Here is a 13367-nt window from a genome sequence, read left to right on the forward strand (position 1 = left end):
GTGTCCGGCGGCCCCTGAAAGCAGCAGCGGTGTTTGCTAAACTCGTGCTGAGAGTCTCACTGACTACAACAATGAGTGAGAGCAGCGAGCATGTCCGGCTAATGTGAAGTTTACTTTAATGAAACCGTCTTCACTTCATGTGCTCATTGGGTGAGTCACCTCTTTTAAACCTCAAACCGGATCAGTTTTTATTTCGGCCTCAGTTAATCGGTTAACATCAGGAGAACGAGAACGAGGAATCAGATCAGCTAGCTGCTGCGAGTTTAAACGTGTGACTTTTTTTGTTTATCCATATGAACACCAGCTTTAGCAGTCAGTGTAAGTGGGTTAACTTCTTCCCTCGCTTGTCTGAACTTGCAGGATTTTCCCACAGCACTGTGTTAAATGGAGCTGGAGGACCAATGGTGGACAGGACAACTCGCTGCAGATATTTACCAGTCCCTGCGTTCCCGAGTGAGTGACACACATTCACAGCAGTGAGGGCTGCTGCCAAAAGACCAATAAACAGAGTACAGACAGAGGTCTTTACCGGCACAAGGTTCTTTGCCCAAAAAGTATCTTTTATTCAATGCTGCTCCGTAAAAAGGCTGCGTATCATTTCTTTTTGAGGTCTGTGTTTTGTCTCAGCAGAAGGCAACATCTTCATCTTCCTTATCTATTCACTATTTTGTGATGCGAATCTGAGAAATGCTGATTAGTTCTCATCAACCAAAATCAGAACAAAAAGGTGCTCATTTTTCTTTTCCGCGATTGACAGTTTTAATGGAAATTCGCTCTAATGTTTTGTTAATCCTTCAGAGTTATGTAAGTAAAAAACATCAGAATAATTAAATTAAAGCTACCCTGTGGTCTTGCCCAACATGGGAAAAATGTTTGATGTGATAATATTTCCAAATACTGCAACAATGATATGAGAAATGAACAAAAAGAGAGTGCATTTGCTTAAAAAAGATTGATTTTTGTCTGTCTTGACATCTCAACATTTCAGGGTCCTTTTTATTGAACTTTCTATGTTAAGATGTGCTGAAAGTTTTCAATGAGTGGAAAGTCAGCAGCCTGCAGACAGCAGACCAGTTTGGCATCCAGACTTTTCTACTACAGGGCATGTAGTTGTAATATGAGTAGAACATAGTTAAGCAGGTCTTTCTTAAAGGAGAACTGTTTTCTGCATTTCAGCACATGGTGCTCAAAAACCCCTGTTTATTGCCCAGCATTAATAGTGGTATCTTCCAGATTTAACTACCCATGTTTTGGGTACTTGTTTATCCTTGTAGAGTCACGCTTGCTGGCTTTCCAACTGTGTGCTGTTAACAAGCTGGGTGGTCCCCCTCTTCTGAGGAGTGTAGGATGCATCTGGCATTTTTTTAGAATAAAGACACGAAGACTATGGGACCATTTTCCACTTTCTGTCAGTCCATCTCAAACATGCTCAGGCTAAGTGAAGAATCTGGATCATGTTTATTTTACAGTGTCCTCTTTGCATGAAATAGTTTAAGCTTGCCTTTGTGGGTACAAACTTTGTTAACAGGGATAAAAAAAAAAAGGCAAGTGTATTTTAGACCATGCAGTGATTTACAATCTGGAGTCATGTCTGTTTTTGGTGAAGTACCACCTGAGGGCACAGTATCACAGATATCCAGTATTGTTTATTTATTTTCTTTCTTTCTTTCTTTTTTTTTTTTTTTTGCTGTTGTAGTTTGTTTTAAGTTTTTCTCTTTTACATGATGATTTCTCTGGACTCTCTGAGTCTTTTAATGACATTACTTACTGGGGCTTTAAATTCTTTGCTGTGAAAAGGAAAAATATCCTGAAATTGCTGAGCTATTTACTAAACCTGTCTTTTATAGAGCAGTGAATGTTTTCATAATTCACTTCTCAGTAACTCAGCTTCTCTGGGGTGCCCTTTTACAACCAGTTAACTTACTAACCTTTTACAAATTGGCACAATTAGTTGGGAAATATTGCTTTAGGTGTTTTTTTTATCACTCAATCTTTCTGGTGAATTGTCCATATCACAACTTTTTTAACAAGTTGTTTGAATGAAATTCAAAAAAAATATGAGCACAATATACTTGTTTACAAAACTACAAAACTTTTTTAGTTACAGCATTTGATATATGTTCCCCATATTTTGATAAAATAGAGGGTTTAAACAGTTCTTAAACTATCATTTTTTGTCAGCATTTCACACAGTGTCTGGAATAACAGAAAGAGGCTTGTATTTAACTTGAGAAATATTTGTAGGATGTTGTGAATGCTGATCGTGCAATAATATTAAAAGTGTGATTGATTGTGCAACTCTCCTTCCTGGTATCCTGGTCTAAAAATGTTTCACATAAACTGACATTTAAATAAGGTCATTTTTTTTCTTCAACAATCATTTCGAGAATTGTGCTCCCAGCAGCAAAAGAACAAGTAAGACAAAAAAGCTGAAAATGTCTGTGGGTGCAATGTTTTTAATAAGGTTATCCCAAGAACACAATTCAATTATGAGAAAAGAAATTAGCTTTCTTATCTCTAGTTACAGAGATAATGAACTCATTGTCTTCAGGAATCAAAAGGTCACATCTACTTGAAAACCTTCAAGGACCAAGAGTGCAATGACACTGTGTTAGAGTGATCTGAGTACTATCAGTTGCATTGATCATTGATGATTAATACACTGGAACTTACTCAAATCACTCCTCAGGTCTGAATCCTCCCTGACAGACAGAGATGGCAGTGATAGTGATCTCAACAAAAGTTTTTGTGGTGATAAATCGTGTCACTATTGAGACAAATGAGCCTTTTTCTATTTCAGGTGACACAGTAAATGAATATGTAATCATACAGAATGGCATAGATGTCTTAGTGTAAAGCCTCTTATAATTCTGTCTTTACCAGACAGAATACACATAACATCACATAAAAATAAAATAAAATGGTATAATATATTGCATAAAATATCCTATATCTTACACTTCTTTATGACCCTGTTTCTCAGGAGCTAAAGCTTCCCCCCTTCAAAGGCCAGTCCCCTCAGCTCAGCTTGAGACGATACTTTTCAGACCTCATCGCCATCGTCAGTAACCGCTTCAGGCTTTGTCCTGCAGCGCGACACCTTGCCGTCTATCTACTGGACCTCTTCATGGACCGCTATGACGTCACAGTGCAGCAGCTCCACATGGTTTCACTGTCATGTCTCCTCCTGGCCAGTAAGATTTTTTTCCACCTCTTGCTCCAGCATGTGACTGTTTGTCTCTGCATAGTGCCATCTGTTTTGTTTGCTCTGTAATTTTTTAAATACATTTGCCTCTCCAGGTAAATTTGAGGAAAGGGAGGACCGGGTACCCAAGCTTGAGACTCTGAACAGCCTGGGGTGTATGAGCTCCATGAACCTGGTCCTGACCAAGCAGAGTTTACTTCACATGGAGCTGCTGCTCCTGGAAACCTTCCAATGGAACCTTTACCTGCCCACAGCTGCTCACTTCATCGAGTACTACCTGTCGATAGCCGTCCATGAGGGAGACCTCCATGATGGCTGGCCTATGACCTGCCTGGAGAAGACTAAAGTGTACATGGACAAATATGCTGATTACTTCCTGGAGGTTTCCTTGCAAGGTAAACATTATTACACATGGTTTATCTGGTGGAGGCGTTGCAAAAAAGACATAGAAGTGCTGTCCTATAACCAAGAAAAGTGAGGTTGTCCTCAGTTCAAAATTACAGACACAATGTGGAGTAGACACTAAATCATTTCAACCTTCATCACTCAGATCCCACAATGTTTTAAAACCAAACAGTAGGGTAACTCTGCTTATAAACTGCCTTTATTTTTACACCTAGTTGACTTTTTTCTTGTAAGCGTTTCTGTTATTACATCTTCAACAGTCTAAAGGTTAAGATTTATCATTTATGTAAAAAAAAACATTTATAGTTTGATAGGAAAAAAACTCATTAAGTTAGTTCTGTAGTTAGCTTTTCTCTTTTAAGCTTGTTAGCCTTAAAGCTAAGGTTTCCCTGAACCTCATGGTTGGAATTACAAGTGAACTGAATGAGAATCCAGCTTTAGCTAGCTGCTCGAGCCAAAGCTAAAAATGTCCATTTTATGAGCTTATCCTTCTTTTTTTTCTTTTCTTTTTTTGTAGTGGATTGATTTTTTTTAATTAAGTGTTGACATTTTTGAAATTAGCTTTCCAGAAAGTCCTCACAGCCCCTTCACTAGAGTTTTTGTACCAGTTGCAATGTATTATATCTCAAACTCATAAGTTTGGGTAACTCTAGCTGCAGAAGAAGACACTCAACACAAAGTTTTCTTTTTTTGTTTTGATCTTTGTTGCTGTCAAACATGCAAACAGGTTTTGATTCTGGTCAGCTGGCTTATTTTAACCTTGAATCAAGCTGCAGCTGTCAGTTTCTATGTTTTTTGTTCATGTTTTGTTCCACTCTTCTGTCCTTCCTCAGATCATGGGTTTTTGTGCTTTACCCCCTCTCTGGTGGCTGCTGCATGTGTGGCCACCTCCCGCCTCATCCTCCACCTGTCCCCAACATGGCCCCTTCGACTTCAGCGCCTGGCAGGATACACCTGGGAAGAGCTCGTCCAATGTGCTGAGAAGCTGCTTATGTGTGTATCACTGTGTAGCCTCAGACTGTTAATCAACATGTCAGCAAGGACAATTAGAAATGCAAGAATTTATATCGTGATGAAAATGGCAACAAATTATGAACGAAAAAGATAGAAGTCCTTCATTACTGCACACCTCACCCCACTGAGTATTTCCACTGATATTTGTCCACTTTTTCTTCCTGTTCTTTTAGTGCACATGACAGTGATGTCAAAGAGGCCAACAAGCAGAAGTGCATGCAGCCCGGCCAGCAGCAGCAGCAGGGACAGACAGCGTTCCACAGTTCAGGCCAAACAGCCACTGTGGCCTCTTACCTGCACCGAACCAGCATGCAGTATCCTCAGCAGGCCCCACAGCCCACTCTGGCCCCTAACCACAGACCGGCCTCCTACCTCAGCCACTCCGCTAGCAGCCTTCAACCTCCTAATGGGACCCAGCACGGCACTGCCCAGTCCATCACTACCTCACTAGATCCAAAGAGCAGCATCACCAACAGGCCTTACCAAGTCAGCATGCACTACACCTGTGCAGCCCCCTGTTTTGATAGATGAAGATGAGGTGTGTTTGTCATTTTCAGGCAGATCTGTTGTGTTTCTCTTGAACAGAACAAATACAAAGTAGTTAACAGTGTTTTTAATTTTAGAAAGACTCGATGAGATTGGAAGAGCACTTTGATTGATGATGTGTACTCCATGTGCAATTTGCAAGCTCTGCTGTGGAAAGGCTGCGTTTGAAGTTTACTTAAGTTTAGTTTAGTTTGAGATATCGAGGACGGATGTTGTTGTGAGACCATTAGAGGCAGAGTTTGTGTCTCTGCACTGACTAGTGTAGCTGTATAATTTAGCTACAGACCAAAGTCTTGTATTTATTTGAACCAGATTACCTCAGAGTCATTGAATGTTTAAAAGTACCTCTTTCCTGCAGCCTCGATGAAGATTACAGGACTTGGTCTGCTGTGGTTGAGATTAGAGAGCACATTTGGAAGGTGTTCTGTGCCTCCCACTTTTTGTTTTGTTATACTTCTTTTTGTTTTTGTTGAGTGCCATTTGTGAAACTAGAGAAAATACCTTCTTTTGGATGTCACAAATAATTTGCTGAAACATTGTTGCTCTTCTGTTCACAGAGGATTTCAGTCAGTGCTGTGCACTAATATGATAGTTTTAAATAAAATACAAATCTGTGTTTGCTGAACTCGAGGTTGTGCTTTTCTTTACTTCATTTACTTTGTTTCTAATGGTCTCTCATATAAACCATTGGCATTGAGCAGGTGACTGAAGAAAAACAAACTTTTAAAATTTCCCACCACGTTAAAACACTGTTGGTTGTTGTTGTTGGAATAGATTAAAATAAACCAGAATGTACTTTATCAATCCCCAAAGGTAAATTCAGAGTCACAGTAGAAATATAAGAAAGTGTGTAGTGCAAAATTTCCAATAATATATAATTAGGATAAATAACTGTCAACTATAAAATAAGATATCCATCAGAGACAACAGTTTGGCCATAAATCTTCAGTCAGCTCTACGGGGTCCAGGACTGAGCTGGCTTCTTCACCAGCTGGTTCAGTCTCCTCGACCCTGTCTGCTCACAACAGGTGAAATCTTTTCAGTGTGGCGTATGTGTCCAGCATTAGCTCCGTTAGCCATGTCTGTGAATAGCATTATGCTACTTTAAACCCTGCAAATGCCCTCTGGAAAGTGGCTCATGCCACAGCCTCTCCTCAGTCAAAAATAGTGAAAAACTCTTTACATGCAGAGATGCACTTGTCGTACTCTCTGTTTTGTCGAAGCTGAGTTAATAACTCCTCTTGCATGTGAGTATTAAGAATTCAGTAGTAGAGATGTTTCCCTGACAGGTCTCGAACTGATCAAGATACAACTCCTTGAAGCCTCAGATGATATTCCTTAGAGACAGCGACAATTTTGTTGTAAATGAGACACACAGGTACAGCTTTTCTTAAAGTTGGAACTATAAATACATACTGATAAGTCCATATTTCATTAAAGCTGCAGTGTGTGTGTCTGTGTGTCTGTGTGTGTGTGCATTGGGGGGGGTTACATAAACTTCCAACTTAATGCTTTTGTGAGAGCAACATTATCTAAGCTTTGAATATATTGAATAAAATAAATAAATAAATTGAAATAAAATATATGTGTATATAAAAAAGGTCAAATCTCGTTTGAATTTAAGTCCCCCCTTTTTTTAGTTATCTTTGGTTCATTGGAGTTATCCTCTAGAGTTGTACCATTTTAAGCTACTTTATTTCCTGTGGAAACACTTATTGGTTAATTATCTTGCATATCATCTCCATTTTATTGGTGTTTAATTTTCCTGTCTTAAATTTAAATATTGTTGTCTCATTGTTTCCTTGTTAACACTTGATGATGTTTCCATAGGGCCACATTAAAGAGAAATACAAACAAACAAACATAAATTTACATAATCTCATGAGTTTACTTTTTTCTCTCTCTTTTGCTTAACCCTAATCCTCTGTCATAGTTTCTGTCTTGATCAGGCCCTTTTTATGACATATATATTGATATGTCTTTATTCCTTAAAAGACTGTGAATTAGAATGATGTTTTACTTGTATTACTTTTTTTTTAACTTATATTTTTATGTGAAGCACTTTGTTTATGGAAAAGTCCTATACAAATCAGTCTGATTGATTAATTAATTTTTCACAAAGATTTTTGGTCATGCATACACACAATTCTGTCACTGTTCACAGAGTTTGTTGTAGGTTTCATTATAGTTCACGGTTCATCAAAGACAGCAGATAAAACTGCATATGGTTTAAGCTTAGCTAGTGACAAATGCTTCATCAACAGTTGTTGCTCCTTAGATGTCCTTACAAGCAGCACATGTACTGCTGTCGGCCTAACCTCTTCACATTGTTTGCATTTGATAGCAGACAAATAATAAAATGTTTGACCTTTTCCTTTTTTCCATTCATACCTGAAACAGGTTGGAAACAAAACAAGCTATGACAGTAAATGGACACTCGAGGAGCTGCAAATTTTTGTACCTCTACACTTGCTTCACTTTTCAACAATAAAATGTTGCTGCTGGGTTAGAGAAAGAAGTCAGATTACAGGGAGGTCTGTGGAAAAGATGGCGTACTTCCCGCAAAACTTGTTACCTAAGTAGATGTTTCTTCAGATCACAAATTTCAAATCTTATTCAAAACAGCATGATGCTCAAATTATGACCCAATATCACTTGATACAGGCAATAAAGCAGTGTTCACTCATAGCTCAAGCATGGCTACCTTATGGAGACTGACAACTTCTTTATAGGTGCACCTGGAAAATGTCTCTTAGATGTTGGTTTACAAAATATAAAATCAACATTAGGCTGACTACTACCAGAACCTCTTGATCTTCTGTGGTCCTTACTTCCTCCAAAAATATCACAAGGACTGACTTTTAAAAAGTCAGCCACTAACAAATGGTTGAAATCATGGTTGCTGAGACGCCAACCAATGGTGGATTAAAGACTGTTTCTTTTACCCAACTAGGAGGTCAGTTAAAGCATATCTAAGTGATCCTCCAAAGCACTTCAGATTCCTGCATGTCCCTGAAAGCATGCTAACTAAAATAGCATATCCGCTCTGGTGTTATACGCACACAGCTTCCTGTGGAGGAGGACATAGACTGATGAGGCCGGTGATGAGAAACAAAGTCTACTCCTGCCCCCTCCCTCCCTCCTTTCCTCCTACTGCTGTTAATGCTGTTGATAACAGTTCAGGATCCAAACCAGTAGGTGGATCTATAAACCAGCCAAAAAGCTTTCTCTGAAATGGCTCTTTGTTCAGTTTATCTTCCTATGGCTGAGTGTAGAGCAGCAGAGGAGTAGGAGGCTAAAACTTCATTCATAAAACACACCGAATCAGGGTGAACAAATTACTATCAGAACAAAATACACCATTATACATTCTTTGCATGTAATTTTATGAATTAATATAAAATAAGATATATTTCCAGTGTTGACATAGGTGGACTAATGTTTAATATCTAAGTTTCAATTCCACTTAGTGTCAAAACATGTTAACAAAACAAACTGAGTCTGTCAAATTACATCAATACAAGATCAAATTACATCAAGCAGGATATTTTCTTGTCTGTCAGGATGCAATAATTTAAAGCTTAATGGGAAGAAGCTTTACTCTTGCCTATCCTTGAAATAAGTCAAAACAGAAAACTAAAAGTGCATCTCAAAAGAGAAAATGGCAAACCTTTGCAAAGACAAAATAAATCGCTTTGCATCAACGCAAACAAGACTACTGAGACATTCTTATGCTGTAAAAAAAAAATTAACAGTAAAAAAATGCCTTAATTTTAGAGTCCTTTGGATGCATAGGTTTCATTTTAACACAGTTTAATGTTGAAGAAAAACAGAGGAGCAAACAGGTGTGTATTTGAACTGAGGGCGGTGCAGGAAAACCACATCGGGGAGGAAGAACAGACACCAAAAAGTAAACCTACTCCTCTGTGCTGAGTTAATCTAGACATTGCTATCTTAATCTGAGCAGTTTGAGGTAACCAGGCAAGGTTTGGCAGAGAAACAAAAAGAAAAAATATATAAGAAGAAAGGAAATAAGATAAAGAAGAAAAAAAAACACATGATAAATGACTTTTAAGTACTTTCTGCGGTTTCCTGGACGTATTATCTGTAAAAGTGAACCACCCACCCATCCATCTGTCACCACACTAAAACAGACACGCACAAGGGTAAACAAACAGTATTTTCCATATTAAGAGTATTGTAGTCATTAGTGTATATTATATCAGTCAGAGTGGGTTGTTTTTCTTGGTGTCATTTTCCAAAACACAGCACTATTTGAGACATAAATCAGCAAATCTATCGCAAATGAAATGACAACCCTTTCATTTATAATGATTAGCAAGTTTAACAAGAAACAATGAACTTTTTTAAAAGAGCTCTATGCCTTTACTGACTGCTGGACTTTTACTCCACATACAGCAAGTTTGAAACCTTGACCTTAGATTACACATCAGTATATCTGATGTGGTTTTGAAATAATGATCCTGAACTGATAATATAAGAGACCAAAAGGCACTCTGACTCACCTCACAGGCCCAATACATCTTAAATTTATAACAGTGATATTTAAAAATGACAAGATAGAATGTACTGTAGGTAGTCCTAACACCACTGGCTAGATATGCAGAAATCAAAGAGGAGGAGAGGAGGGGCCTGAATTCATATTCAGAGTGTCCAAATGTGTGTCCAGTTCTGGCATGGGCCAGTCTTGAAATCTTATCTACCCAAAGGCCCAAATCCTGAACTACAATTACTCATTACTTCACTGTGATTAATTGTGATTCACTGTGAATTACTTTTATTTTCTAATGTGTTGTGTTGTGACACGTTTTCTAAATGCTGCGCACATGTTGTCAAATTGATGAAGATGTTTTCTTAATCTACTTGTGTTTTGTCTTTTTGCATGTGTTTGCTTAAGTTGCAGCGCTGTGAGCTCTCAGGGCCACCTTATGAATGTCTTTTATTGACGTCATGATGTGATCATTACAAATGTTGAACTTCTATTTATTACTTTTGGCCTTTAAGACCTATTGATCTGAAATTATACACCTCGAAATCAAGGTTCAAAAAATGTAATTTCTTTAATATTTTGACAATAAAAATAACCACCTTTGAAACTGTTAAATATTTGTTGAACAGTCACCTTAAATAACACCTATATTGTGTTACGGGTCAAAAGTAACTGGAAATATTTTATATGTGTACAAAGGGATTTATCCTACAAGTACACTTCAAAATTTCACAATATTCCAAGATCATTGTCTTCATCAGGGTTCCAGCTTAAGAAAAGTTAATTCAAGACTTTTTAAGACTTTTTTAAATGCCATTTTAAAATCAAATTTAAGACCAACTTCACAATGTAGGTGCATGCATTTATAAAAATGTATATATGAGCCATGTCTCAGTTCAGGGGCTGCAGCCTTTGTAGTCTGTACAGGTTACCTCATGGTATGCTGCAGTTTTAACCTGCTCTCCTAGACATTGCAAAACCAGTTATTTTGTACTTTATAGAATATGTGATCTCCAAATTCAATATACAGAAATTAAAAAAAAAAAAAAAACAATGTGTCACAATAAAGAACAGTCAGCCCTGCCGTTGTCACTTTAAAAAAATGTGTTCATTGTTGAAACTTGCAATGTGTTTTTTTCACTGTTATGAATTAAATTTAGATTGTTTGTCAACACTGTGCACAGAATAGCAACTTTTTTATGGGACAGGTGTGCTAGAAGTCCACCATTTTGTAAAAAAAAAGAAAAACTGATTTGTTAGAGAAGTTCAGTTTAAGTTATTCTTTTTTTGTCCAAAAGAGGAGATCTGACTGTGTGATTGACAGCTTTGTTGACACTAGAAGTCCCTGTAATTTACTTAACCAGGCTACCAGAGGGAGGGTGAAAATACAAAAAACACCAACGTCTTTTTTTATTTCATTCTTTCTTTCTTTCTTTCTTTCTTTCTTTCTTTCTTTCTTTCTTTCTTTCTTTCTTTCTTTCTTTCTTTCTTTCTCTCTTTCTTTCTTTCTTTCTTTCTTTCTTTGAGAAAAAAGCATCTCCCTCCCACAGATTTATGAGCTCATTTCACACACATGATGCCATGTGCTTTTTAAACAGTACAATAAAGCCTCAGATGATGGCTTGCATTTATCTTTGCATCAGGAACGCTCTCCCTCTCTCTTAGTTTGGATGACGTGTGTGTGTGTGTGTGTGTGTGTGTGTGTGTGTGTGTGTGTGTGTGTGTGTGTGTGTGTGTGTGTGTGTGTGTGTGTGTGTGTGTGTGTTTTTCTGGAGGCAGATGGTACAAGCCTGAGCCAGCGTGGATATGTCATTGAGATCCCAGCAGTGTTTTCAAATAAGACGAAGGGGGATTATTCTCAGCATGCAGCTCGTGATGGAAACGTTTGCAGATTGAAGTTGGCAGATGTCAGTTTGTTTTACTATCAGCTCCTCACCTGTCTGACTCTCCCTCCTCCAGTTTACCACAGGTATTCTCGCTCAGACGTTTTCAGCCAGAGTTATTTGGGCATTACTCTAGATTTCCATTTTTTTTACATCTAGACTCTTCACAATCAGTTAAATACAGTTCATGTTAAGAAACACAATATGCATCCTTGCCAGTTTCCAAATCGATGTGCTCATGATGTGTGTCAGTGTGGTAAGACTCACACTGAAGCTCCTTCTCCTCTGTTTCACTGAGTAAACACCCTCTCTGCAGATGTGAAAGTGTATGATATTTCTTCAAATGGAAAAAAAAATTATCTGCTTCAGGAAGAAACATCAAGATATTAACACATGCTCTGAAATCAATTTAAGGGAGAAAGAAAATGAATGAAGCCAACAAAAGAGGTTATGTACATGTTAAAAGCTTTTATATGATTCCTTTTAACGCACTGTAATTTGTTATATTTTCATTTTTTCGTTTGGGCCAGCTCAAGCACAACAGATAAAACTGGATCTACTGTAATGTAAATGTGAGCACACGAGCACTCCTAACAGCGCTGCCCTGTGCTTATTTTAGACATTGCATAACTATGTTTCATAACCAAAACTCTGAAAACAGACAGGATTCTCATTATGAGATAAAATCACTTCAAATTTGCATTTCTCTTTGTACTGAGACATTTATTTTACAAGATGATAAATAAAAGTTTAAAATATCTGTTTCCTCTGAAGCCACCTTCTCATAATGCTCTGTTAAAGAATATAATATCTCAAACATGCAGTGCTTCCTCCTCTTCATGATGCTTCAGAATGGTTATGCAGTTTTATATGCTAGGGCGCCATTATCAACAGTATTAATTATGTAACTCTGCAGTCATATCAAGTGTGTCAAGTGGAGATCTTTCTTGATTATACAATTGAAATGTGACAGAGAATATATCATTAAATGTTCTTTAAAGTGAATTTCAGTGAGAATTAAGAAAAAGTACAGAGTGTAAAAAAAATTCAGACCATGTTAAATGTTAAATCAGATTTATGAAAATAAAGTTGAAATTTTCAGACAGGATTTCAGACGTCAAAATAGAAATACATATGCCAAACACAATAAGAAAGCTGTTGAGAATTGAACAGATTTCATGCGAAAACCTATTTTTTGAGTACCACATCATGATGTCAGTAGTGACGTAAAAAATGGGAAAAATTAGTCAATATGTTTTGGAAACTTTTGTTAAAAAAAAAAAAAAAAAGTTTAGAATTCATCTTGTTGCAAAAGGGGAATACACAATGAATTTAGAAACAACAAATCATACTGCACAAGAACTGTTCAGTCATCAAGTTTAGGATTTTTGCTCAAGATAATTCATTATCAAAGAAGGCAATTTAATTCCAGTTACAAGTTTTATAGCACTGACAAAATTGGGGGATGTTGAGATAATGATTTCTGTTTCTAATTTGTCTATGGTGAAGGGGGGGGGGGGCCCTCAAATGCTTCCTTTTTAAGAGTTCCTTGTGTCTTATGCCCCCAAACTCTGAAATGCTCCCTCTAGACATCTGAGCAACAAGCTCTCTGAGTGTTTTACAAAACAAACTAAAGACAAACATTTTAAATCTGGTTTTTGATTTGGAACAATTTCTTTTTAGCTCTAGACTGCATTATTAATACGTTTTATCTTAACTTTTTCCCCAACTTGCTTTTTTGTTTTTTTTTGTTTTGACATAAATTTTGCTTTAATTCAATTAAAAGCTACTAAAAGTTGATGTT

The 13367-nt window shown here is 37.3% G+C and overlaps 1 protein-coding gene across 3 annotated transcripts; it reads left to right on the plus strand.

Moving 5' to 3' along the window:
• On the plus strand, positions 1-5765 carry ccnj (cyclin J). 3 transcript variants are annotated; one of them, XM_074675852.1, is made up of 6 exons: positions 1-150; positions 361-453; positions 2984-3194; positions 3301-3600; positions 4444-4603; positions 4798-5755. In XM_074675852.1, exons 2-6 carry the CDS (start codon positions 385-387, stop codon positions 5153-5155), a joined length of 1098 nt encoding a protein of 365 aa, XP_074531953.1. In that variant the 5' UTR covers positions 1-150; positions 361-384; the 3' UTR covers positions 5156-5755. The 3 variants fall into 3 exon arrangements, with proteins under 3 accessions (XP_074531953.1, XP_074531954.1, XP_074531955.1); XM_074675853.1 differs by lacking the exon at positions 1-150 and adding an exon at positions 162-269 and having other exon boundaries at positions 4798-5757; XM_074675854.1 differs by lacking the exon at positions 1-150 and having other exon boundaries at positions 382-453; positions 4798-5765.
• The last annotated feature ends 7602 nt before the right edge of the window (positions 5766-13367 follow it).

This window comes from Halichoeres trimaculatus, unplaced genomic scaffold (genome assembly GCF_033239565.1).
Source record: "Halichoeres trimaculatus isolate MK-OKI-2021-1 unplaced genomic scaffold, fHalTri1.1 fHalTri1_scaffold_8, whole genome shotgun sequence".
Taxonomy (NCBI): domain Eukaryota; kingdom Metazoa; phylum Chordata; class Actinopteri; order Labriformes; family Labridae; genus Halichoeres; species Halichoeres trimaculatus.